Source organism: Panthera pardus, unplaced genomic scaffold, assembly GCF_024362965.1.
Source record: "Panthera pardus isolate Hobbes unplaced genomic scaffold, ASM2436296v1 HiC_scaffold_21, whole genome shotgun sequence".
NCBI lineage: Eukaryota > Metazoa > Chordata > Mammalia > Carnivora > Felidae > Panthera > Panthera pardus.
The window spans coordinates 28,506,083-28,533,481 of NW_026526777.1; the positions used below are offsets into that span (position 1 = coordinate 28,506,083).

General features: G+C 46.9%; 1 protein-coding gene across 1 annotated transcript; it reads right to left on the reverse strand.

Moving 5' to 3' along the window:
* Positions 1-267: 267 nt before the first annotated feature.
* Positions 268-19,475, reverse strand: RNPEP (arginyl aminopeptidase). Its single transcript, XM_019431451.2, has 11 exons — positions 18,966-19,475; positions 14,476-14,616; positions 14,011-14,159; positions 9,190-9,306; positions 8,261-8,496; positions 5,517-5,630; positions 4,513-4,625; positions 4,225-4,333; positions 2,828-3,052; positions 1,877-2,019; positions 268-881 (listed from the first exon to the last, which is right to left on the reverse strand). The coding sequence occupies exons 1-11, from the start codon at positions 19,410-19,412 to the stop codon at positions 723-725; spliced, it is 1,953 nt and encodes a 650-aa protein (XP_019286996.2). The 5' UTR covers positions 19,413-19,475; the 3' UTR covers positions 268-722.
* Positions 19,476-27,399: the final 7,924 nt, after the last annotated feature.

A 27,399-nucleotide genomic window follows, 5' to 3' on the forward strand; every position in this document is an offset into this window, starting at 1 on the left:
TGGCGCCACGGGTAGAGAATTTAGCTGCCTTAGAGAGAACTAGAATGAAGTTCATTTGCTATAGGTGTGCTTCAGCCATACAGCTGTGTATGTTTTCATCTCTGTGTGTGTGGGACCCCTACCTCTTGACCCTGGGGGTTCCCTACGGGCAGGAAAGTGCTGTCAGCTTCTGGGGGGGTCCCCAGTGACCTGCTCAGACTACTTGCCCACAGAGGGCGTGCATGGAAGCAGAAATTTCAATCACTCAGGTTGTAACTCTGACTCAAATACTTTTCACTTAAAAATATTTATTAAAATAAAGATTAAACCTGGAAGAAAAAAAAAAGAATTCCCAGAATGCAGCCCTTTGCACAGTACTTCAAGAATCAGAAAAGGAAAGGAGAGGAAAGAAAAGAAAAGGAGAGGGAAGAGAAGGGAAGAGAAAGGACCAGAAAATCCTCTCTGCTCTTCCCAGAGAGTGGGGAGGGGGAGAAAATTGCCTGCCGTCACCACAGCCAGCAGCCTGCACTAGAGAGCTGTGGAAGGTTCTCTGGTCTCAGGACTTCCCGGTCCAGAGAAGTTCCCACCAAAGCAGAGGCCCAAGAGTCGCAGCCCCCAAGCCAGAGAACAGATTTTTCCAAGGGTGTGTAAACTTCAGGAATTTGACTGGAGAACTGGAATTTGGGAACAGTATTCTGAAAGCCTGCGAAGGCTGAAGAGGCAGAGGCCATGCCCACGAGCCTCTAACTGCCCTTGGGCGCCACGATCTGCTGGACGTAGTTGACAACGTTGCTGTGGAGTTGGGGGGCGGTGGCCTTGAAGGTCTCCTTGGCAAGGGTCTGGGCCACCTCACTGCCACCCATCATCGCGTGGTACAGCGGAAGAGTGTACTTCTGTTTTCCCTGCAAGAAACACATGCACACGCGTGGCCTAAGCAGGCTGCTCCGTGCGTGCGTCTGCACGGCCCCCGGCCCCGCTCTAGCGGCACGCCTCATCAGGTGCCAAAAGGGATGTGGGTATCAGTGTTGGAATGAGGAGTGTCCTGGCAGGCGTGCTCTTATTCTGGCATCTTCTTGGGGGCCAAAGATCCACGTGGGTAGATCTTAAGTCTTCACAGTCCATGACAGCACAGGGGCGTCTACACTCAACAGAGCAAATGAGGAGGGCAGGCACAATGGGGCTCCGAACCTAGGAGGCTGTAAGTGCTTAGCCGCCAAGCTAAGAGCCGGTAGCAAAGGCTGCAGCACATAAAACTGAGGGCCACGTGAGGCCCAGCTGCGGTCAAGTGCAAGAAAACCCACAAGTCAAATCCACATCAACGTGAGATTGCCACATCACAAAGTTCCTCAACTCCAGAGGCTCGGAGAAGCCCTCCGAGGGCTCAGAACACCTGCAGACAGGTACGGAGCTCCCGTCGCAAACAGATGTAGGCATCAGGGCGCCACTTCCTACCCAGCCCCACCTCGCCCGGCAGGGCAGTCTCCTGCTGCCGCCTGAGCCCTCCCAGGTCACGAGCTTCCCCCCAGGAAGCAGGAACCTATGATCTCACCCTTTGCTGTCTCTCTGGTCCTTGGGCCCCTCCCCGCAAGACCGGCCCTGCACTCCCACTTTACCTTTGTTCCCAGGTGGGGGGTAGCTCTGACTGGCTTTTACCGGGGGATCTGGAAAAGGCTCCCCAACCCTGGAGGCTTCTTCCCCAGGCAACACCTCCACCAGCCACACTCAGGAAGGAGACTGTTGATCAGGGTCCTCCCGAGGTCCTTTCCCTCCCGCCCTCCCTCCCTCCTCTGCTCCAGAGAAGGGCAGAGAATGAGGCTCTACCTGCAGAACTACTGCCAATAAGGCTGAGTGGCCCACCGCGTGCCTTGAGGGGGACAAGGAGGTGGGGCTCACCCACCTGGCTCTGCAGGAATTCCTTCACTTTCCAGAAATCCTCCTGGTGGTCATTCTTAATGACGATCTGGCCCCATCGGAGCCGGAGCTCCGCATTCCGGGAGTTGGAGATCTTTGGGTAAGTCTCTCCCAGTTTCTTCACATTCCCTGAAAAGAGGAAATGGGTTTTTAACGGCTGTTTCATCAGAGCCACGAGCCAGAGGCCAAACTCCAGTCTCAGCAGTCTGTCCATAGGCACGCCGGGGGCTCCGGGAATGACGTCAAGGAGGTTCCCACCCACCCATTTTATGCTCGTTCTGGTCATCTTCTGCTCTGAAAGGGTAATGTCCTATTTCTGACTTTACCTTAATTTCTAAGGCTCTTCCATCAAATTACACACTTTCTGCCGTCTTCCGTTTGCCCTCCAGGAATAAAGCACAGGTATCCTCCTCAAATACCCTGTGTCCCATTTTTCCTCCCACCACCACCACCAGCTAAAAGTTAGTTCGGTGTTCACTTTTTCTCTTTACAACACCCCTGGATGACTGTTATTTCTGGCTGAGCAGCAATTTAGCATTAGTGGTTGACAGCTTCCAAATCCCAGCCCCAGCGTTTATGGGCCATGTGACCTAATTGTGCTCAAGTTCTTTCTCCATCACCTGGGGGTTACAATCACAGCAGCTAGGCACAGAGTAGTTAGGAGGGCTCAATGACCTCAGATGTAGAGTTTAAAAGAATTACCTGCTGACCCAGAGGGCTCAGCGAATGCTAGGCTTTATTATTCTGTTCCCCAGGGCATTTGCATGTATGACTTACATCATCTGTTGACGTGTTTCTTGTGAAGTGCTTGCATCCACCTGCTAACACCTGGCAATGGCCTAGGGGCAGGCATTGCAAGGGCTTCCCTCCCAGTCTCCCTCTAGCTCCTGATATAAAGCTCTGTACACAAGGAACCTGGATTTACCCGCTTTCTTACCGGGAGGGAGAGGGGATTTCTGGAGGATCTTATCTAGGAAGTAAACCAGCTGGTAGGTCTTCCAGGTAGAAATGGCCACAGCTTCAATGGCCTTCATGTCCAGCTCCCTGGTCACCCACAGCTGGGCCAGCTCTTCAGCAGGCTTCATAAGCGAGTCCCCAGGGGAGAGGTCAGGGAGGTAGGGGGGCCAGCCAGGGGTGTTCAACCACCGATCAAACTCAAAACCTGTTTGGTAGAAGGAGAGAAGGTACTGTCGGAATGCTCTGGTAGCATCGAGGTCAATTTGCTCCAGCAACACCGAGACCTCAAGCTCCTGTCTGCCTCCATCCATCCCTAACGCTTAATATCACTACCCCACGCAACCACCTGCTTCAGTCAGGTCCACTTATATTGAGACCTAGACTGTTACAGTCAGACTAGACTGCCCCCCTTTCTACTGTGACAGTGGTTTTTGCTCCAAATAAACACTGTGCTGTCAGAACCAGGTGGATGAATGCTTTCCTAGTGTCAATCACGTTCACGTTCTCCTTCAGATGACCTGAACGGCTTGGTGCAGAACATCCTGGGCTCTAAGACCAGGCTGCCCGGGCTCCTATCTCCGCTCTGCTCTGCCATTAACTAGCTGGAAGGCCATGGGCATGTAACTTCACTTCCCTGTGCCTTTTATCTGTAAAACAATAAAAGGCAGGGTAGGAGGCCCTTGGTTGGCAGTGATGAGAATTAAATAAGCAAATACACATTATGAGTTTAGCATCCTGCCTGGTGCATAGTAAGCACTCAGTAATTATTAACTTTCGTTAGCCACAGAGTCTCATGACCTTGAAGTGTGGGCCTCCAAGCAGAGAGTAGGTGCTCCAGGCCTGACCAGTCCCGGCTGTCAGCAGGGAGCTGACTTTGCCAGCCCGATGATGGACAGACTCAGGGTCGGCACAGCATGAAGTGGGTTGCCTCATCTGTGACAGGTCACCGTCTACTCTCTCTTAGGAAGCAGTGCCTCCCCAGCTGAAATCAGGGCTGCCGCTGGGATTTTGGGATTTTCCTTCACTCGGAAGGCTGAACGAGGTGACTCCACACTCACAAGGCGGGGCTGCTGCCGGGACCAATGCCCTAGGTCACAGCCTGGGCTGTGGCAGCTCTCTGGGGCAGAGTTGGGGGTTTGGTTGAGTGTGTGCAGATGTGAGGAAAATGAGGACAGAGAAGAGAGACTGAAGAGACAAAGTGGAGAAAATGAGGCCAGGAGGAGCAGAGAGAGTCATTCTCGTGGGACTAGGCTGTTTGCCACTTGCTATGTGACTCCAGTTCAACGTTTTCCTGCCCCAGCTTAGTCTTCCCAGATGTGAATTAGCCATAATTCTCTACTGTCTTCTAGAAGCCTGTAGGCCGGCTCCTCTGCTCACCTGGAATGGAATCCACTCTCTTCTTCTTCAGCTCAGGGAAGTATTCCAAGTAGAATTCTAGAAAGTCATCAGCTAAGATACTTTGGAATTTGAATTCATTAACATAGGCCTGCAGGGAGGGAGGTACTTTTCAGTCCTTCTGGATCCCCTGGGGAGCAGAGTCCCTCTGTTCCTTGGATTCTCCTCCAACCCCTTGTCCCTTCAGCCCCTGCCTCTACCCCCGTCCTCTGGCCCAGCTGGTTTCTCTGCACGTTCTCCTTTCACCCCTCCTCTCTGAGTTGACTATACCTTGAGAAAATTGTCAAACTCATCCTGATCACCCACCAAGTGGGCCAGGTATGAGACAAAGCAGAAGCCTTTCTCATAGGGGGTCTCGTTGTAGGTATCATCTGGGTCCACACCTAGCAGAGAAAGCAGACACTTGTAACCTGTCGCCTTCATTGTTCTTCTCCGGCTCCAGATTCAGAGAGTAGTTATGGAAGAGATCAGAATTCAGCTTCCCTAGGTTCAGCAAGGCCAGGAATGTTTCCAGATCCATCTTAGCCTCTCTCAAACCACTTCAAAGTTGATCTTAAAGGGTCACGGATTATGGACATAATAAGGGGACAAATAAGCAACCTCGCAGGGGAACTGACAAATTTCCTTTTTCCTGGGATTGCTTTGCTCCACTGGGTTCCATTGAGTCTCAGGACTGAGCACAGGGCTCAGTGCCTTTTCTATTGGTCACCACCTACATGCACAACCTCCCCTCCCAGAACAACTGGTTGTTTCCATGAATGTTCTAGACCAAAATAAACTAATTACCAGTCTACAAGAAGTTCATTTTCATGGTCATTGGCATCAAGGAACGTGAGCTTAAACTGCACGAAAAAGTTTTAGATTAGTCACACAGGGGACTAAGGAAAAACGTTAGAAAAGAACACATGACCTTGGACAAGTCATTTGACTTGTTGGGTGCTCACTCATATCCTCCATAAAATAAGGCTAACACTTAATCTACAAAACCACAGGTCTGACTTGATAGAAAAAGAAGGGTATGGGCCTGCACAAATGGACGGCAATGGTATAGTCATTAAAAACTGCACAAAACTGGAAAGAACTCCCATCTGGCTGGAATGGCTTGGGTTGAGTCTGTCTAGAGGCCAGGGAACAGCTACAAAGAGCTCTGGAGGGCTCTTCCTTCCCAAGGAGAGTATTCAAGGTGTGCACTGATCAATATGAGGTTCAAAATAATTTGGGGCTCCAAGCCCAATTTAGGGGAGGGGAGAGTCAGACAGAGGAGCCTCCTGGACCTGGTTCAATCTTCACTCGGAGCTTGTTGAGTGGGTTTTCCTCGCCAGTGATGTCCATGTGCTGTCGAAGCAGAGCCCGCCCGGTTGCAGCTTCTAAGCAGGTGTAAGCAGAGCCTAGGACAAAAAGAAACCCTAGGTCTCAACAAAGTGTAACATCACGTCCAAGTATACTTTCTGGACGGAAGACCGTTGCTGCCCCCTTGTGGCCACAGAACAATGACAGATAACTGAGGCTTAGTATCTTTACCCTCCTGGGGATCCCAGGGCAAGAAGGGTCAATGACAGAGAACCTGACTCAGCTCCTAGCTCCCTGTTGCTCTGGCCTAAGAAAGCACTTGGTTAAGCTCAGGCTGTCAGTCTCACCCGCACACAAGGATGAGGGAAATCTCACGCCTTTTCCTGTTACCTTTCCTTATCAATAGATTTTTATTTTTAGAGATATTAATTTGATTTTCTATAAAAACAGATTATAGAGGGGACGCTTGGATGGCTCAGTCAGTTAAGCGTCTGACTGCCTCAGGTCATGATCTCACGGTTCGTGGGTTCGAGTCCCGCATCAGGCTCTCTGCCGTCCGCATGGAGCCCACTTTCAATCCTCTGTCCCCCTCTCTTTCTGCCCATCCCCCGCTCACACTCAAAAATAAATAAAATTTTTTAAAAAGAACAGATTATAGGGGGGTCTGAGTGGCTCAGTCAGTTAAGTGTCCAACTCTTGATACTGACTCAGGTCAGGATCTCATGGTTGTGAGATCGAGCCCTGTGTTGGGCTCTCCACTAAGCGTGGAACTTGCTTGGGATTCTCTCTCTTTCTCTCTCTCTCCCTCTCTGCCCACCCCCCCCCCCCCCCCGCCGCCGCTCATTCTCTCTCTCTCTCCCTCTCTCTGAAATAAACTTAAAAAAAAAGATGTGAGCCACTAAAAAAAATAAAAATAGAAAGATTATATATTCATTTGACCGTTCCTGTCAGACAAGACAAACGGTCACCCATAATTTTTCTAAGGGTCTCTACATCTCCTCTGGTTCTAAAAAGGACTGAGGGAATGGTTGAGGGGAAGGGGACCAGGTTTTGAACCAACCACCTCTGCCACTCACAAGGTGTTCTGACTCTGGGCAAGGTATTTAATGTCTCTAAGCCTCAATTTCTTCATCTGTGTGGCGGGATGATAATATTTGGTAGCAGGATTCTTAGCGGCTGATTAAGATATTCACACATAGGCTTTTGCTCTACATACTCTGGATGAAAGTGTAGATCTGCACAAACTTTCTGGGAGGCAATGGACAATGTGTGCTAAAAAGCCTTGAAAATGTTCAGATCCAGAAATTATGTCTCTAGGAATCTATCTTTGTTGAGACCATCTGAGACATGTGTGAACATTTCGATATAAAAATATTTGTCAAAATATTCTTTCATTAGGAAAACTGAAAATATTGGAGACTGATTGAATAAATTAAGAAATGGCCATACCACGCAGCTATAGAAAATTTAATGACTTGGGAAAATGTTTAACTTTATTAAGTTAAAAAAAAAAAGGCAGTTTTAAGGTCTGATGGTTCACACACACGGATAGAAAAATGTTTGAAAGGATATATTACATTCTCTCTGAACAGTGAGATTATGGATAAATGCATTGTATGTGTTTTCCCATGTACATCAAAAGAGATTTTGATGACAGAAATAATAAAAATAATAAACATTATCTTTTTTTATAGTATCTGATCTATAGCAGGTTTTCAATAATGAGACAATGTTGAGAAAAGATTTTAAAAGCCCACCTGGGCTCAATTTGGGGTTCTGTCCTCAGCTGCTAAGTGGCTTGGGCACATTTCTTACACTTTTTGAGTCACAGCGGACTCATATATAAAATGAAAATAATATCTCTTTTATCAGGCTACGGTAAAATTGTTAAGTGATGTATTTGTTTTAAAATTTTTTAATGTTTATTTATTTTTGAGAGAGAGAGACAGAGAGTGAGCAGGGGAGGGACAGAGAGAGAGGGAGACCCAGAATCTGAAACAGGCTCCAGGCTCCGAGCTGTCAGCACAGAGCCCAACATAGGGCTCGAACCCACAAACTGCGAGATCATGACCTGAGCCAAAGTCAGACGCTTAGCCAACTGAGCCCCCCAGGCGCCCCTTAAATGATGTATTATTTTTAATAACATGCCTAGGACAAAGCTGGTATGTAAGTGTTCAATAGAAGGTATCATTATAATTGTCTTATTTTCTATTTATTTTTAATATTTTAAAGTAATCTCTACACCAAATGTGGGGCTCAAACACACAACCACCAAGATCAACAGTTGCATGCTCTACCGATTGAGGCAGCCAGACGCCCCTGATTCATTCATAAAAGTAACTAGCTATCTGGGTGAACAGCCCTGGGCAACTCTACCCAGCGGCTGCCCGGCTGTTGGGAGAACAGAGCATCAAGTGTGTCCTCAGCTTTGATGAGGGGGTCCTTTCGCTGTTAGGTCCCCTATCAGTCAACACGCAATTTGTGAGATTCCCTTCCCCTAAGCCTGCTGACTTAACGACATGGAACGAAGTAGAGATCACGCGCTTAGAAGGAACGTTTGTCTAGAGTTGGCCCTCCATGGCCTCTCACCAGAACTTTCTGCACTACTGCCCCTCCCTTCACACCCGCTTGTGTCCCGAAACTTCAAAGGAGACCACATTGGCCTCACTGGCTAAGGAACTGGGGACAGGGCCCCTAGGAGAAGGAGGGGACCTGAGGGCTGGCTTACCAAAGAGGACAGTAGAGATCCTCCTCTGGGCATACATGGTGAAACCTTCATTGAGCCAGAATTCACCCCAGTTGGTATTGGTGACCAGGTTCCCAAACCAACTGTGGGAGATCTCATGGATGATGACATCAGCCAAGGAGCGGTCCCCTGCTAGCAGGCAGGGGGTGACAAAGGTCAGACAAGGGTTCTCCATTCCTCCAAATGGAAAGGATGGGGGCATGAAGAGCAGGTCATACCTGCCGAGAAAACGGGAGGTCACAGACAGGCCTCGGCTCCCCAGGGCTGACCCTGCCTCGCCTCCCCAGCCCCGACCCTCAGTCCTGAGAGATGCAGCCACTGAACAGGCGGTGTTCAACACCGGGTGCCGTGCTGAGATGATGCCCAGGCCCCTCAGTCCCCTGGCCAGCTCGCTGGGACTTCCCTTTCCCCAGGTTTTGCTCTCGTGGAGGCGCCTGAGACTTGCTCTCCATTCTCCTTCGCACCAGGGGATGGGCATATGGTCAGCTCTATCAACAGTTAGCTCACTGGTGGCCCACTTGGGGTCACAAAGACCTAACAGAGCCTTTTATCTGAGGAGGCTGAAGTCTGGAGATGTCAAAGGGAAAAATGAGAGTATGTGGCTGCTTTTAGCAGCCAGGAAAGTAAGTCGACAAAGGTCCCCTGACAGTGTTTCCTGATCTCCACGCTTAGCGGCTGGAAGGCACATTTTGGTCCCTTCAATAACCCTTTCTGTCAGGGTCCCCTCCTCAGCAATAATGAACAAGGCCTGGCTTATCCCTTCCTCATTCTTTCCCTCCTTTCCTTTACTTCTGGATTGGGGAACTCTGCTCTAGGAACCAGAGGGAGAAGAGGCAGCACCAGCAGTAAGAGAGGGGGAAACCAGGGACTCAAGTTTAACAAAAGACATCAGAGTCAATGTGATACCGCACCTTCCCCAAACGTAGGGTCCAAAAAGTTTCTCTCCTGTTGCCAGAAAATCTTCTACCACCCCGTTGTACTCCTCCTTGGCAGCCTTGATCAGGCAGGGCTCAGCCCACACCCGGCTCCTAAAGACAGAAGCACAGAAAAAGAAGAATGGTGTTTGGAGACCTATTGTGGAGACCCGATCCCGAAAGCACCTGTAGAAAACTGGCAGTCTTCTACTGGAGCCAAAGGAATGTGACAATGTGGCCGCAGAGACAGAAGATGCAAGGTCAAATCACCTGCATGGGTCCAAGGGACGGATAAATGAGATCGCGACAGAGCACTGTGGAGGCAGCAGCCTCCCGTGTGCAATAGGCTCAAACTCACACTGCTACAATTTTACGTGTCCAACACTGAATGTGACCTTGCAAAAGTCACTGACTTCTCTGAGCCTGTTTCCTCATCTGGAAAACGAGTGGTAAAAATGAAATAAAGACAGCATATAAAAACCCCTTATACAATGCCTCATGTACTAAATGTTGGTTTCCTTTCCCCCACTTTCCGGAGACCCAGAGTGGGGCTTGAACTCATGAACCAGGAGATTGTGACCTGAGCCCAAGTTGGACCCTTAACTGACCGAGCCACCCATGAGGCGCCCCCATGAGAGCATTTTACACCAGTAAGTGGTATTATCGGATTGAGTCTTGACGGATCGCTCTAGCTGCAGTACCCAGAAAATACCTTAAATTACAACAGTGAGTATCCCTAAGTGACGTATGTAGGATAATGGGTCAAAACCAGAATCTTGGGTGACACCAGCACACGTGGGGTTGGGCAGAGAAGAGCCCACAAAGGAGACCAGAAGGGGCGAACCAGGAGGTCCTGGAACCAGGACAGAATTGTGTCATGGAGGCCAGAGGAGGGTCAACAGAGGCAAAAGAAAAAGAGGGGAACATCAAGACAAGCACTGAAGAGCAGCTAATGTGCGGTACATGTTGAGGCCAGTGGCCTCTCTGACTACAGGAGTTTCTGCGGTGTGACCCGGAGAGGTGTTGGATTCCAAGGGGTCCAGGCAGTAAATGGGGGGTGAGGGAGTGTATACACTACTGTTCTAAGCAACTTGGCTAAGAAAGGAAGCAGAAACAGTGTGCCAGAAGGGAGTGTGGAGTCCATGAGTTTGTTTTTTGCTTTGTTTTTAAACTAGGGGAAACAGGAACATGGTTAGGGGTCGGAAGGAAAGAGCCAGTGGGGGGCGGGGAGGCTACCCATTTGAAGAGCGAGGGGTGAGCAATAAAGCAAGGCCCCATGGGATTTGGGAGAGGGACTGAGTCAATGATGGCTCAGATGAAGAGATCTGGCTTTAAACAGAAGGAGGGACCCCTCTTCAGAGTCCAGGGGGAAAAAGGGGACGAATGAAGGCAGATGAAGATGATTTTTTACATGGAAAACAGGAAGTGGACATAACCATATCTGACAAATTAAATATACTCAATAAAGGAGGAGACAAGAGCATTGCTTGGAGTGAGGGTAGGGTGTCCGAATAGGAAAACTGAAGAGACAAGTCTTCCTTTAAATCCTTCCATCCTCCTTCCCTCCCCCTTCACTTCCACCTTCGTCCCTTCGTTCCTTCCTTCCTTCCTTCCTTCCAGGAGAGTGAGCCAGAAAGGTAAATCAAAGGTCTGCTGAGCAATATTGAAAGCCTATCTATAGTTGAAGACTACATCTGTTATATTTTCCTTGAAAACCACATAAATGTCTATTTCAACTTAAAAAAAAATTTTAATGTTTACTTATTTTTGAAAGAGAGAGAGAGGGGCGCCTGGGTGGCGCAGTCGGTTGAGCGTCCGACTTCAGCCAGGTCACGATCTCGCGGTCCGTGAGTTCGAGCCCCGCGTCAGGCTCTGGGCTGATGGCTCGGAGCCTGGAGCCTGTTTCCGATTCTGTGTCTCCCTCTCTCTCTGCCCCTCCCCCGTTCATGCTCTGTCTCTCTCTGTCCCAAAAAAATAAATAAAAAATGTTGAAAAAAAAAAAAAAAAAAAAAAAAGAAAGAGAGAGAGAGAGAGAGAGAGCATGAACGGGGGAAGGGCAGAGAGAGGGAGACAGAGAATCCGAAACAGACTCAGAGCCTGCTCAGAGCCTGACACGGGGCTCGAACCCACAAACCATGAGATCATGACCTGAGCCGAAGTCAGACGCTTAACCAACTGAGCCACCCAGGTGCCCCGTCTATTTCAACTTTTAATTCCAACTTTTCACCAAAAAACCAGAAATGGGTAGCAGAATCAGTATGCACAGCTGTGTACTTCTCTCAGACACCCAGGTACAGAAGAAAGAGAAAAGGGGACGGTCGGAGCCGGGGCTAGAAGTTACAGCAGCAGGACAGCACGCAAGGCAGCCTGGGATGTTGGTAGGAGATCCTCAACCCCACACCTGGGCCACGGAGAGAAGATGGGCCAGGTCACAAGAGGCTGGTGCCCGGGAGGAAATGTATAGCTTGCAGGAAGAAAGGCCTCTGGGAGCTTGAGAAGCAGATATAGTGGGAGTGAGGCCACCACAGAGCTGGAAGGTTAGGAGGGTGGGGTCAGAGAACGAATGAGGTGAAGGTATTTAAAGTTTCTGCCACAGCACAGCTCATGATAATGCCCACGGCCAGGACTTACACCGTAGTGTGCCCTTGAGTGCGGGGGCCTGAATCAGGTGGAGAAGGCTCCCCGGAGAGAGGAGCTCGAGAAACCCTGAAGCCACCCTCAACCCTGGGTGTTGGACAGGTAATCCAGATGGAGAAAAAAGTCGCCAAAAATGATGTGACCAGGCACGAGGTTGAGAAAAGACGGTGACATGAGAGTCAGAAATCTGCAAGGAATTGCTTTGCGATCAGCTTGGATATCACAACTGGCAAAGTCCTTAAACCCAGGCTGCTCCCGTGTGCTGCACCTAGAAGGTGAAGGTCAGGGTAGGTAGGGGACATCCAAGATACTTCCACCAGTCCGCTGATTTCTGTCAGAAGACACTGGAGTGTTCTCAGTCAAGCTGGAATTTCATCACCAGTGGTCTGGCGCAACGAGCACCGGATGTGCAATGGAAACGCATGTGACTCTGCACAAGCAATTCCACCTGAGGCCTCGGTTTGCGTATCGGGAAGATGGAGACAATCGTATCTCCCTCAGTGAGGTTATAGAAGGATCAGAAGAGATCATACATAAAAGCGACGACTGGGATATGTCCACGGTCTCTTCTGACCAGGATCTCCCTCCTCTGCTAATGGGGACTGGTCACAAAGTTTGCCAGAAGAGCCTGCTATCCTGCATACCTACACAAGAGCCTCAGATGTGGGGCAGAGACCGACTACCTGACTGGCTACCCCACTGCCTGACAGGGGAAGGAATGAGTCATCGTGACCGGTTATACAGGTTCTATCCCCTGGATTGATGTACTCGATCGTCATTTTATTACAGAGGGCTCAAAAAAAAAAAAAAAAAAAATCATTCTCCAGTGTGTTTGGAATACATTCCCTCATTTCTCATTAGCAGCTCATAGTCGTACTAACAGAACCCTAGTAAGAGAAAATTCTCTAAAATGACATTCCCTTCCGGGGCGCCTGAGAGGTTCAGTCAATTGACATCAACTGACTCTCGATTTTGGCTCAGGACGTGATCTTGCGGTTCGTGAGATGGAGCCTTGAGTCGGGCTCTGTGTTGACAGTGCAGAGTCTGCTTGGGATTCTCTCTCCCTCTCCCTCTGTCCCTCCCCTGCTTTCTCTCTCTCTCTCTCAAAATAAGTAAATAAATAAGCATTAAAAAAATAAACATATTAAAAATAATAAAAATAAAAATAAAATGACATCACTTTACTTAACTATTTCCCTGTCAATGCAAAGCTGACATTCCTTTGGTTACCTACTACCCTATCTGTCAGAAACACAGCCCTTCATGAAAAAAGAGCACCTAGCCTCTCAAGACCGGTGTTGTTTTGAGTGTGTGTCCTTGAAGCAGAGGCCAATGGCATCCCATTTATCATTCTCTCTGAAACCCAGGAACTAAGATTCACGACTGAGCCCAGCTACAAAGTCTGAGGCTATAACCAATTCCGGCAAGGACACCAGCACCTCCAAGAACTGAGCAAGGAGCCACGGCGACAGAGGCAGGAAACGCACCGCAGCTTTACCGTCCAACCTTTAACATTTTACATCAGGATTATGCTGTGCTGGCAGATTGTATGAGGGCCGGGAAAAACCTATATTCCTGGGCAAGTTTCTTTTCGCAGGAAACCTTACAAAATCCTTATTTATCTCCATGAAACCCTTCTAACTTCGTGGAGGTCTCTCTGTCACCATGGGTTCAGGTTTATGCATCTGGAGCAGACAACAAAAAGGAGCTTCCGCTTTCTTCTCCAGAGGGAAACAATGACATCAACGTTGTATATTTCCAGGAATTAACTGCTAGAGAAAACGGGGAGATTTGGTACAAAGATTACAAAGCAAAAACAATTGCTAGCAGGGAACTCAGAACTTAAAGACACTAATAAAGATCAATCTGACACTGCTGTCTCAGCGCCAACCGTACTCCACGAGGTGGCCCAGGACAGCAGCTACCGCTAGTAGGACTGATGAGCTCATTCTAGACAGCAGGATTATAGAACTGCAGGGAGGGAGGGAAGGAGGAAGGGACGGGACAAAAAGAGCACTTCCTCCCGCTGTATTCATACCACACACTTCTCGCTGCAGAGAGGCTGTGGATTCAGAGAGGATGTGAGACTGTCCCAAAGACCATCACACTGGGGCCACTGGTCAGAGGCCTCCTCGGCTCGAGGTCAGTCCAACCTTGCCTGTGGGGGTCTTTGTCTCCTACCTGGGTCCAACTTCCGCCGAAACCAGATCTCCGATGGCCAAAGCTATCAGATAGGAGGGGATGGGCTGACACATCTGGAAGAAGAACTTATTTGGACCTCTCTTCTCCCAGGTGTTAGCACTCATCACAGCTGTGAAGCCATCTGGGACCTGACAACAGAGAAAGCTTAGGAGATTTTACCTGGACAGAGTCTCCTTTTGATTAGCTTAAAGGACAGCACGGCCGGCAACCTGCATGGTGACAGCAATGACCTGGAGCCCATCTTGGGGAACACAAAGCTTTCAAGACACTAAACTTGTGCTAAGCTGATGAGATTTAGCACAAATAAAACTTCTGTACATGAAGGAATTCTGCAGAGGGGCCACTGGACAGACGTAACAATTTACCAGCTGAAATGTGGCCAGACAGATCTGGAATTATATTTTCAACCCCAAGGGCAAGTACACTTAACCTTAGCCCTCTTACCTCAATAAGAGCTGAATATCTGCATTTCACTGCAGGAGTGTCGAAGCAAGGGAAGAAGGCCCTGTTTAGGACAGCCTGGCCCTGGGTATAGACAAAAGGCTTCTTCTTTCCTGCTGTCTGCTCAGGAGCCAGCCAGCAAACCTAAGAGAATAAAAGAACATTTCAAAACTGACACCCCCTACATGAGCTCAGTCCAGCCAGGGAAAAGGAGTTGGCTGGCATGGGAGACTTTTAGGGAATCCTTACAATCCTTATGCCAGCAATTTGGCCCTAACTGTGAAGTTCTCTCCTACTGTGAATTTAATCTACCTTGGAATCCATGCCAAGGTATGACATCCGCTTCACATGGAAGAAACACCACAAAGGGTCTATTCCTCACTGTATCCCATCAGGCATCTCAAGAATTCTAGAAATGGCCTCGGGCACCTGGGTGGCTCAGATGGTTAAGAATTCCAGACATGACCTCTGACCCTGGCATACTGTCTTCCTCCTCTGAGTCCTTCACACTGTAGTTGTTTCTCATCAAAAAGACAAAACGGCCACCTGGTGGCTCAATCGGTTAAGTGTCCGACTTCGGCTCAGATCATGGTCTCACGGTTTGTAGGTTTGAGCCCCGCATCGGGCTCGGGCTCTGTGCTGACAGCTTGGAGCCTGGAGCCTGCTTTGGATTCTGTCTGTCTGTCTGTCTGTCTCTCTCTCTGCCCCTCCCCTGCCCCTCCCCTGCTCATGCTCTTTCTCTCTCTCTCTCTCTCTCAATTAAATAAACATTACAAAAAAATAAGGAAGCAGCTGTATTTGAACTTGTGATAGAACACACAAAAAAGGAGAAGTGAAGTGGGAGGAGTCTGTGATTAACATGTGTTCTCCAGGGGTGCCTGGGTGGTTCAGTCCATTAAGCGGCCGACTCTTGGTTTCGGCTCAGGTCATGATCTCATGGTCTGTGAGTTCGAGCCCTGTGTTGGGTTCTGTGCCGACAGCACCAAGCCTACATGAGATTCTCTGTCTCCTTCTCTCTGACCCTCCCCCACTCACATTTTCTCTCTCGAAATAAATAAACAAAAAATTTTTCTAAAAAAAAATTCCTGAAACTAAATTCTCTATTCCTGAAATTAAAACTTACCCTTTCAGAATAAATGTATTTTACATTATAGGCATTGGCTATATATAATTCTTTAAAGAAATTTTTTTTAAGATGTTTAAGTAATCTCTACACCCAATGTGGGGCTCAAACTTACAACCCCAAGATCAAGAGTCGCACATTCCACTGACTGAGCCAGTGAGGCACCCGGGCTATATACAATTCTTAATTTGTTTTCTGTTAGCCTTTAACCAAGGGCAAATCTGAATGGTTATTACAAACCCAATTTTTGCCTACAGCAAAAAGTTTACTTACCACATAGATCTAACTGTGGGGCTGGGGGGTAGGGGAGGATATGTCAGCACTAAGTGCCATTTAGAATTTAGAAAAGGATTAGGTAAATCCAGGAAGCAAAACTTTCTGGTTTAAAGGTGAGTCGGACTGAGATGGTTGGAAAGGAGAGGAGAAGACATTCTCAAGCAGGTGGATAGAACATGAAGAAAGGCATGGATGGACGGTCTCTGGGAGCTGGTGGTAGGTTTCAGATACAGGGGTGGGCGGCATGCCTCGGCAGGTGCACTTTGAAAGGCTTTGAACACAGGTATTTGAGACCTACTTTTAAGAGGCATAAGGACGCCACGTGGAGATGCTGACTTTTTCTTTGAGATTTGTGTGTTATGTGTGTGAAGATTTTAATGAGTCTCTTTCCAAAGAGTATAGTACAGATGGAAAGAAGGAGAAAGAAATACCACATGGTATTTCTGTGGACTGGAGAAAGTGGCACTACCTTAGCCAGGTGAGTGAGATCACCCCAGACAGTCAGAGATCATGTTGATATTATGGATTCTCATTATCATGTGATGAAAACAGCACTTCACTTTTGTGACATTCCACTAAATGTTGCTCTGAACCTAAAACTGACGTAAAAAATAAACTTTTACTTTTTAAAATTTTTAATAACCACAGTCTGATCATGGGAAAAACAGACAAATTCCAATAGAGAAGCATCCTACAACATATCTGACCAATACTCCTCAAAACAGTCAAGGTCATCAAAAACAAGGAAAGTCTGTGAAACTGTCATAGCCAAGGGGAGCCCAAGGATACATGAAAGCTAATATACTGTGGTATTCTGGATGGGATCCTGGGACAGAAAAAGATATTAAGTAAAAACTAAGAAAATCTGAAAAAGACTCCGAACTTTAGTTATCAGTATCGGTTCGTTAATTGTAACAAAGGCATCATATCTGCAAAATGCTAAGAGGGGAAACTGTGTGTGGAGGGCTATATGGAAACTCTACTAGGGGCTCACTGGCCTTGCTAATCTAAACTTTTTTAATCCTATTAATGAAAGAAATTTAATGAGGTGACAGGAAGAGCTAACATACGGTGTTCGCCAGGCACTGTATTAGGCACTTGTATAAAGACAATGCATTTAACTTCTGTCAAACTCATAGACTAGTCCCTGGCACATCTTTTTTTTTTTTTTTTTTTTTATAATTTTTTTTTTAACGCTTTATTTATTTTTGAGACAGAGAGAGACAGAGCATGAATGGGGGAGGGTCAGAGAGAGGGAGGCACAGAATCTGAAACAGGCTCCAGGCTCTGAGCTGTCAGCACAGAGCCCAACGCGGGGCTCGAACTCACAGACCGTGAAATCATGACCTGAGCTGAAGTCGGCGGCTTAACCGACCGAGCCACCCAGGCGCCCCCTGGCACATCTTAATAAGTACTGGTCATCCCCTCCGTCACTTCTTATTCATCATCTTTGGTTGAGGTTTTTTGTTGTTTGTTTACAACGACACAGAAAACAGAATGAAGAAGCCTGCAGTACAAGTATTCTTGTACTTGTCTCAAGAGTCTAAAGTCAGGGAGAGGCTGCTACCTACAGTGATTAAGGTGAGTTGAGAGTCCTCACTTGGGATGGTGGCAATGAGACGGAATACATACAAGTGCCTTTAATGCAGACCTTCACGGGGCAAAGGGCAGTTCTTTGTAAAGTGTGGGTCTCTGTTGTTCTGTCTCTATGAAAGCTATTTCGTTTTGATTTTTTTTAAGTTCACTTATTTATTTTGGGGGGGAGGGGGAGAGAGCGCAAGTGCAAGCACCCAGATTGGGGAGGGACAGAGAGAGGGAGAGAATCCCAAGCAGGCTCTGCTCTCTCCTCGCGGAGCAGGAAGCAGGGCTCCATTTCACCAACCCATGAGAACATGACCTGAGCAGAAATCAAGAGTCGGCTGCTCAACCGAGTCACCCGGGAACCCCTCCTTTTGTTCAATCCGAGGTGCCACTTTCAGTAGGCAATTTCAGAGAGGGCTTAATTTTTCCAGTTATCCTGTTGAATTCCAAGTTCCTGCCCCAAACCAGAAACTAGAATATAACAACCAAACACAGCAACCAAACACATTTACAGATATTCCGTTACCCTTGGAGGGTTTTCCCTTTGCCTTGGAAGTCAATTTGCATTGCTTTGGACTTTTCCTTTTTTAAGCAAGTTCTACCCCAGGTTCATTTACTCCCTGAACAGCGGAAGCTGGAAACAGAACTGCCCTTTGAGCTGCCTCTAAGAGTGAAACGGAACTGCTAGCTAGATAAGTAAACTGTAGCCTACCCTGAAACTTGCAAGCCACCCCACCCGACGAATGACTAGCAACCACAGCCTCAGAACTCCCTGTGAAGGAGCTTCTGACTTTCACAAACGTAAGCCACAGAACCATCCATCCTTTCATACCAATATTTGTCCTCCCATCAACAGCGAGAGGGCCTACTACACCCTCATTCCATTTCTCGCTCGTACTCAAATTCTTCCGTTCATCAAATCTAGAACTTGGCAAAAGAAAACTTAAATAACTACGGGGGTTCAGGATTAGTTCAGCCTGGGGCACTACAAGAACGCGTAGGGCAAAGGGCTGAGTCAGCATCCAGGGCTCATGGGCCGGCATCGTCCAGGGCTGCCATAAAGGAAAAACTAGGTAGCTCGTTATCAGGGACCTAGGTCCCAAGGCCCCGTGAAACATTAAATTCGGTTTATAAATAGCTCGTTATCCAGAAAGCCGCATCGGCTAAGGTTTCCTCTGCAGGCAGAAATGGCAGCCCGCCAGCGTGATGAGGGGGAAACAACGCAGACAGGCCACCAGAGTCGCTAGGGAGGGGAGGCAGGAAGGGTGGAAAGGACGAAGGGTGCACAGCACGGAAGCTGGCCTGAAGCCAGAAGAGGGAAAGCGGGCAGCCTGGGAAGAAGGCAGGGAGCTCAGGGCGGGAGGCGTGCCCAGGGGTGCCCCGAGGCCCCTCTCCGCCAGGGCAGAAGCATCTTCTTTCTCCTGGGGGTGGGGTGGAGTGAGTGCCGGCCGGCGGCCAGCTCGGAGGGCTGGAAGGGCGGGCAGGAAGTGGCTGGGTGAGGGGGCGAACTCACCCCGGGTCCCTCCCCGACGCGGTAGGTGAGGAGAACCTGGAAGCGCTCGCCGGCCGGGAAGGGCTGCGGAAGGGCCACGCACAGGGCCTGGCCGTAGTGCGAGAACGGCTGCGTGCGGAAGTGCACGGGCTCCGCGGGCTGCTCCTTCGAGTCGGGCCGCTGCCGCCGCAGCGACGCCGCCGTCACCTCGAGGCACGGGTGCGAGTCGAGCCGCAGCTCGGTGGCGCCCTCGGGCACCAGGCAGCGCAGCTCCAGGACCGCGGTGCCGCTCAAATTCCTGCTGCCCGGGCCCGGCCCCGGAGGCCCGAACTCGGCCCGCAGGTCCAGGTGCAAGTGCAGCATCTCGAAAGCCCGGAAATTGGAGGCCGAGGCCACGTCCACGGCCTGCGCCGAGTGCAGCGGTCGCGGGGCCGCGCTGCAGCCGCTCGGAGGCCCGTCGCTCGCCATGGCCTCACCGTGCCTTTGAGCAAACGCGGGGAAATCCGCCGGCTCCGTCTACTGCGGCGGGAAGCCCCGCCTCGAGCGCCCTGCCCCGCTGCGGGCCACGCCCATCGGGCCACGCCCCTCTCCGAAAACCTGAGACCTGACCACACCACCTCTCTCTCCCCTGTTCACCAAGGCTCCACTCTTCCAGCTTTATACGAGGTACCTCTGGACTTTGGAGAAAAGGTACAGTGGGATAATTTGGTCCACATTTGCCCAAATTCATCGTACCGCGATGTTACAGTAGTCCGAGTGGCGACACCTTTCTCTGCTGACGTTTCACTCTCCTAATCTCCCAGGAAGGTAGCAGGATGTAGATTGAGCCCTGGATCGAAGATCTCAAGCTCTGAGCTCGACCAATTATTAGGATTGTGTGTCACCTTGGGCAAATCACTGCCAACAAAGGTGAATCTCTGTAAGCCCCTTTCTGCACCTGTAAGATAGGAGTAATATCTATCTCACAAGTTAATCGTGAGAACTCAGTGGGGTAATTTGCCTAAACACACTTGGTAAACACAGAATTCCACACCCGATCAAGGTTCATCCCAGGAGATCCCAAGCACATCTATCTTTCCATCCTTCCGCCAAGGAATAGTGAATCAGCACCGTACAATTTAATGGCTTGGCTGTGCATAGTGTGTAGTTTTATTTCCCTGATTGTGTTGAGCCAGGGTTACTTCTACTTTATACTTTGTTTCTCTTCTGTATGAATGGGGTTGCAATAGCCCTTCTGTAAATAGCCAATCAGTGATGATATTTTCACAGATCAGGTAGGAAATGAGATTTTTAAAGACAATGGAGGGAGTTTTTCATAAAACGCATAATTTTTTCATAAAAAATATTGTTTCCTACTTTTACAGTGTTAAACTTTTATTTTATGAAATGTTTATGGTAGTCTTTAAAAATCCCATATTAGGTCAATGTTTTAACTTACTTGTCAGTGAAATCCAAAAACTTTGGAAAAGCACTTTTCTGTGGCTTTAAGCACAGTACTTGGTAACTATTAGACGTTCAATACATCTGCCTCCAAATTATTCATTCTCTGATGCAGTGCGTTTTTGTTGAGCGTTTACTATATACCAGCCATTAGGCTGGGTGCTAGGGATACAATTTTTTTTAACATTTTATTTGTTTTTGAGACAGGGAGAGACAGAGCATGAACAGGGGAGGGTCAGAGAGAGGGAGACACAGAATCTGAAACAGGCTCCAGGCTCTGAGCTGTCAGCACAGAGCCCGACACGGGGCTCGAACTCATGGACTGTGAGATCATGACCTGAGCCGAAGTCGGCCGCTTAACCGACTGAGCCACCCAGGCGCCCCAGGGATACAATTTTACCAAATCTGTCACAGACCTTGTCCTTGTGGTGCTCACAGTCTACCTCACATTTTAACTGACAAAAAAAAAAAAAGTCATGCAATTCCATGTGCTGGGCTGTACTCTGGGAAGAAAAGTATGCTATGGGAACACAAGGGAGAGACACACAGCCTGATCTTTACAGTTAAATATTGCTGGAGCAAGAGGATCTATTATCTGTGGCTGTGGGAGAAAACATTTATGGACTTATGCTTCTCCTTTTAGCGTTAAAAATTTTCTGTAAATATTCCCATCGTTCCCATTTCTGCTTCCCTGCATGGCTCCCAGGGTCTGATTTACCTCTAGATGGTACTTGTAACAACTCACAGCAGATTCAGGAAGGCCTTCTTCTCTATAGAGAGATACTAAAGATACTTTACAAAGATACGGAGTGGCTCCGTTGGTTAAGCCTCGGACTCTTGATTTCAGCTCAGGTCATGATCTCACGGTTGGTGGCATCAAGCCCTGTATCGGTAGAGCCTGCTTGGGATTCCCTCTCTTCCTGTCTCTCTGCCCCTCCCCTACTCCCTTTCTCTCTCTCTCAAAATAAATAAATAAACTTAAAAAAAAAAAAAAAAAAAGACACTACAGACACAACCCACCTCTTCCCCAAATTGCTTTCGTTATTTATCTATTTACTTTTCAGTGTTTAGAATGCAACACAGCTTGCATATTTCAAAATAAAATCTTCTAGAATCGATGAAAATCATGATTCAATAGGTTTAAAAGTCACAACAAATTCCAAACAACAAAAGAAAAATCTACATATAGGCATGTTTTAGTAAAGTTGAGCAAGTCCAAGACATAAATAAGATCTTAAGAACGGCCAAAGAAAGAAGATTACTTCTAAAAGAATGACAATTGTAAATGAGATTAGTCGCAGAGCGCTCGTTAATAATGAAAGCCAGAGATATTATCTTCAAAATACTGAGGGGAAAAAAAAGACTGTCAACTGAGAATTGTATACACTACTAAAATATTATTCAGGAGTGAAGGCAAACAAATATTTAGATAACAAAAATTGAGAGTGTTTACCTTTTTTAAAAGTTTATTTATTTTGAGATAGAGACAGAGGTTGAGTGGGGGAGGGTCAGAGAGAGGGAGACACAGAATCTGAAACAGGCTCCAGGCTCTGAGCTGTCAGCACAGAGCCCAACGCGGGGCTCGAACTCATGGACTGTGAGATCATGACCTGAGCCGAAGTCGGATGCCCAACCAACTGAGCCACCAGGTGCCCCAGGCTCAAAATATATTTGAAAAAAACAACAACAGAATGACAAGGGAAAATGGACAAATTCACCAACAGAATGAGAGAGGCCTTTCACATCTCTCTCAGTAATTAGCAGCTCAAACAGACAAAAGTTATATAGACATAAAAGATCTGTACAAAAATGTCATGATCTTGACCTGATCAACACATAGCAAACTTTGCACCTAGTAATTAGAGGAAACACTGTTTTCAAGCACACTTGAGACAATTACAAAAACTAACCACCGTAGGTGGGCCATAAACAAGTCTCAACAAATCAAAAAACCAATGGCATACAGAACATTCCTCTAACCACAATGCAATTAAATTAAAACCCACATTGGGAGTCAATGCTCCATGGATCACATGCATTTCTGTACATCTTGCAGAAGGAGGCACTGACTACCTTTTGCTCTAAGACCATCTTTTCACAAATGTTTGTATAGCAGACTTTGCAAGACAGTGACTCCCTCTAGAGCCAAGGGTAAGTTTGCTTACCGTGGTGGTTCTCAACTAGGGGCAGTTTTGCCCACTAGAAGATATTTCACAATCTTTAGAGATATATTTAGCGGTCACAACTGGGAGAGGAGGTACTACTGACATCCAGTAGGCAGAAGCCAGGGATGGCACCAAACACTCTACACGCACAAGGCCAGTCCCCACAAGTGAGAATTGTTCAACCCCAAATGTCCACAGTGGCAAGGCTCATCAACTCTGGCTTATAACCTTGGAAGTTATAGTGTCTCCTTCTGGAACAAAGGGAATAAAGGTAACTCCTCCCTAAAAGCAAAGAGCAGGGATGCTATCGCCCACTATAACAGTTCCAGGTTTCCTGAACTCAGGGTCCCTCTTCTATAATGCAACTCCTTCTACATGCAGGCATCCATCTGGATCCACCCATGGGACTTGGGGGCAGAGGGAAACAGTACAAATGCTGATCCTCTGGATATTGCTATTACTGTAATAATCTATCCTTTGTTTGTGAGCCCCACAAATATAATGAGTGGAAGGCAAAATTGCATGAGAATGCATGTGGTTTAATAATAGCTGCAAATATAGTAAAAATACGAAGACATCTGCCTTCCACTAGGGGATGGAGGGAAGTATAAAAAATAATACAAGCACCCTTTCAAAGAGAAGACTAGGTAAACTACAATCCACAATATTTCTAACCCAGTCAGAGAACTGGGTTAGAAACAGGACAGCCTACTGGCCAAGAATCTAAGGAGAGACAGACACCAGAAGGATAAGCAGAGTAGGGTCTCCTATCTGGGGTAAATGCAACCAGACACCAGTAATTAATTCAGTTAAGTAGTTAATGAATTGGTGAAGGCCAGAAGTGGGCTAGTGAGCTACTAGAGGACCAAAGAAATTGGAGTTTGTGCCCTCTTATAGGTTTTTCTCTACGGGCTCATAGAAGAGGTCAGAAAGAGGCCCAAGAGGGGCACCTGAGTGGCTCAGTCAGTTAAGTGCCCCACTCCTTGATTTCCGCTTGGGTCGTTATCTCATGGTTTGTGAGTTTGAGTCCCACATCGGGCTCTGCACTGACAGCTTGGGGCCTGCTTGAGATTCTCTCTCTCCCCCTCTCTCTGTTCCTCCCCCACGTGTGTTCTTTCACTCTCTCTCAAGATAAATAAATAAACTTTAAAAAAAAAAAAAAAGAAAGAAAAAAAAGCCCCAAGAAAGTGTTTGTTATGGTGCAGACCTGGGAGAGGGTACAACAGCCAGAGCTGGAAAGGCATGAATCCACTGGGATGCTTTTCCCCTGAAGAGCATAAACTTTAATCTGTAGGGGAAGGGCAGTAAAACTGGTCATCCTTAGGGTGCTGGTAAAAACTCACAGCAGTTGGGGGAAGGGAACAGGAAAAAAATCTATCACACGGGGGTGGACAGAAATTTTTGCTGGGTCCAGAATGACAAGGGAGGAGGAACAAGAAAATAAGCCTACCCTCCTTAGGTAGGGACATGATACCTACCTAGACCTGGGGCCTAACCAGAACAAGGAACACTCCACCACCCCCTTGCCAAGCTAACAAACTTCCAGAAGCAAGTAAAAGTGGAATATTGGTGGGAGAGGAACAGGAGAACAAAAGCATGCAAAGAGATGTCCTCTTGTGTGCAGTGCAAAGAGAAGTCCTAAAACTGAGGGCAGACACTGCTCTGGCAACTAACTACCGTAAAACCCAGATATCACTATAGGAATTTAAAATTTTTTTTTAATGTTTATTTTTGAGAGAGAGAGAGAGAGAGAGAAGCAGAGAAGGACACAGAATCCAAAGCAGGCTCCAGGCTCTGAGCCGTCAGCACAGAGCACAACGTGGGGCTCGAACTCACGAAACATGAGATCAGGACCTGAGCTGAAGTTGGATGCTTAGCTGACTGAACCACCCAGGCGTCCCTATAGGAATTTGGTGCCTGTGGTGCTCTGAAGGTGACCTTAGCAACAAACCTCAAACTCAGACCAAACCCCAATTAGACTAACTCATCACTTACCCTCATTAAAGGCCTAGGAAAGGTATTTCCATTTCCAGATATAAGTTTTATATACCTCAGTGTCTGCTGAATCCTACACTAGGTCTGGTTTAAAAAAAAAAAAAAAATTGAAGTACATGAAAACATCAGAACTAGATATAAATGTGAAAACATCAGAACTAGATATAAATATAGATGTTTGGACAGAGAACTTAAAATAATTAGTATGTTAGGGGCGCCTGGGTGGCTCAATCAGTTAAGCAGCTGACTTCGGCTCAGGTCATGATTTCGCGGTCTGTGAGTTCGAGCCCTGCGTTGGGCTCTGTGCTGACAGCTCAGAGCCTGGAGCCTGTTTCAGATTCTGTGTCTCCCTCTCTCTGACCCTCCCCCGTTCATGCTCTGTCTCTTTCTGTCTCAAAAATAAATAAACGTTAAAAAAAATTTTTTTTAAAATATGTTAAAGAATCTGATGGAAAAGATGAATAATATGCAAGATGGGTAATCTCTGCAAAGAGATGGAAACTATTAAAAAAAAAAATCAAGTGAGGGGCACCTGGGTGGCTCAGTTGGTTAGGTGTGCGACTTGGGCTCAGGTTGTGATCTCGCAGTTTGTGAGTTTAAGCCCCTCGTAGGGCTCTGTGCTGACAGCTTAGAGCCTGGAGCCTGCTTCAGATTCTGTGTCTCCTTCTCTCTCTGACCTTCCCCCGCTCTCACTCTGTCTCTCTCTCTCTAAAATATATAAACATTAAAAAAAATTTTTTTTTAAATCAAGTGAAAATGTCAGAAATGCAAAACACAATACCAGAGATGAGAAATGCCTTTACCAAGCTCATCGATAGACTCAACACAGCCAAAGAAGAAATTTGGGTAAGTCAGTAGAAATTACCCAACTTAAATACAAAGGAAAAACATTATGACATCCAAGAGCTGCTGGACAATATCAGTCTAACCCATCTATAATTGGAATCCCAGAAAGAGAGTGGAATATGAAGAAAAAAACCCCAAGAATTTTCCAAAAGTAACAACAGACATGAAACCACAAAGAAGCTGAGAAACCACCAAGAAGGATACATGCCAGACAAATAAAGAACACTTTAGCATATCATATTTTTAAAAACACAAAGAAAAAATCTTGAAGACAGCCAGAGAATAAAAGACATACAGGGGTGGGGTGCCTGGGTGGCTCAGTCGGTTGAGCATCTGACCTCGGCTCAGGTCATGATCTCACGACTTGTGCGTTGGAGCCCCGCATCCGGCTCTGTGCTGACAGCTCAGAGCCTGGAGCCTGCTTCAGATTCTGTGTTTCCCTCTCTCTCTGCCCCTCTCCCCTGCTTGTGCACTCGCGCTCTCTCTCTCCCTCTCTCTCCCTAAAAAAAAAAAAATTAAAAAAAAAACATTAAAAAAATAAATAAATGTTAAAAAAATGAAGAGGAAATAAAGACTTTCTTAGACAAAAACCAGAGAATTAAGTACTAGCAGACCTAATCTACAAAAAAAGCTAAAGTTCTTTTTTAATGTTTTTTACATATTTTGAGAGAGAGAGGGAGCACACGTGCCTGTGACTAGGGGAGGGACACAGAGAGGAAAAGTCCCAAGCAGGCTCTGCGCTGTCAGCCCAGAGCTCCACTCGAGGCTGGTTTGTGAGATGTCACAAACCGTGAGATCATGACCTGAGCGGAAACCGAGTCAGACGCTTAACCAACTGAGCCACCAGGCACCCCTAAGGGAAGTTCTTCAGACAGAAGGAATATGGAATCAGACGGAAACTTGGGTTCACACAAAGAGTGCTAGAAATAGAATAAATGTAGATAAGATAAAGTTAGTCTTTTTCTTATGTCTAATTGGTCTAAAAAAGAGGTTGGCAATTTTTTTTTCTCTACAAGGCAAATATTTTAGGCTTTGTGGGCCTTATGGTCTTCGTTGCAACGATGTAACTTTGCCTTAGAGTATGAAAGCAGCCATTGGCAAAACATAAAGAAATGATGGTAGCTACATGCCAATAAAACTTTATTTATGGGCATGGAAATTTTAGTTTCATTTAATTCTCATGTATCAGGAAATTTTTTTCTTTTGATATTTTCCTACCATTAAGAAATTTAAAAACCATTCCTACTTTGCAGGCCATACAAAAGAGGTGGCAGGGTACGTTTGGCCCATGGGCCTTGCTTTGCTGACCTCTGCTCCGACCAACAGCCTACTGTACAGAGCAAAAGCAGCAGCAATGTGTTGTTTGTCTACAGGATGTAGAAAAGTAAACTGTAGTAATTTATAATCTGAAACGTCCTGTATCTATTAAAGAAATTGAATCTGTAGTTTAAAAACCTTCCAACAAAGAAAACTCCAGGCCCAGATGGTTTCTATCCAATGTCTGAATTTTATCAAACATTTAAGGAAGAAATAATACGAATCCTACACAATCGCTTTCAAAAAACAAAAAAGGTAAAAACAATTCTGAACTCATTTTCAAATCAGCATTACTCTAATGCCAAAACCGGACAAAAGCATCAAAAGAAAATAGCAGACCAACATTCTTCATGAACATAGATGCAAAAATCATCACCAAAACATTAACAAATCAAATCCAGAAATATATAAAAAGCATAATACATCACAGCTTAGTGGGGTATATCTTGGTAGTGTAAGCCTGGTTCACATTTGAAAATTAATCAATGTAAGTCACTATAATGACAGACTAAAGAAAAGCCATGTGATGATCTCAGTAAATGCAGAAAAAGCATTTGACAAAACCCACTCATGACCAAAACAAGCAAGCAAACAAAAGCTCTCAGCAAACTAGGAATAGAAGGGAACTTCCTTAACCTTATAGGGAGAATCTACAAAAATTGTACAGATAACATACTTTATGGTGAAGACTG

Coding starts and splice junctions, on each gene's coding strand:
- RNPEP (XM_019431451.2), bottom strand. CDS start 19,412: ATGGCGAGCGACGGGCCTCCGAGCGGCTGCAGCGCGGCCCCGCGACCG. Junction 14,617..18,965: donor GCGTCGGGGAGGGACCCGGG/GTGAGTTCGCCC, acceptor TTATTCTCTTAG/GTTTGCTGGCTGGCTCCTGA. Junction 5,631..8,260: donor GATCTCTACTGTCCTCTTTG/GTAAGCCAGCCC, acceptor TTTTTGTCCTAG/GCTCTGCTTACACCTGCTTA.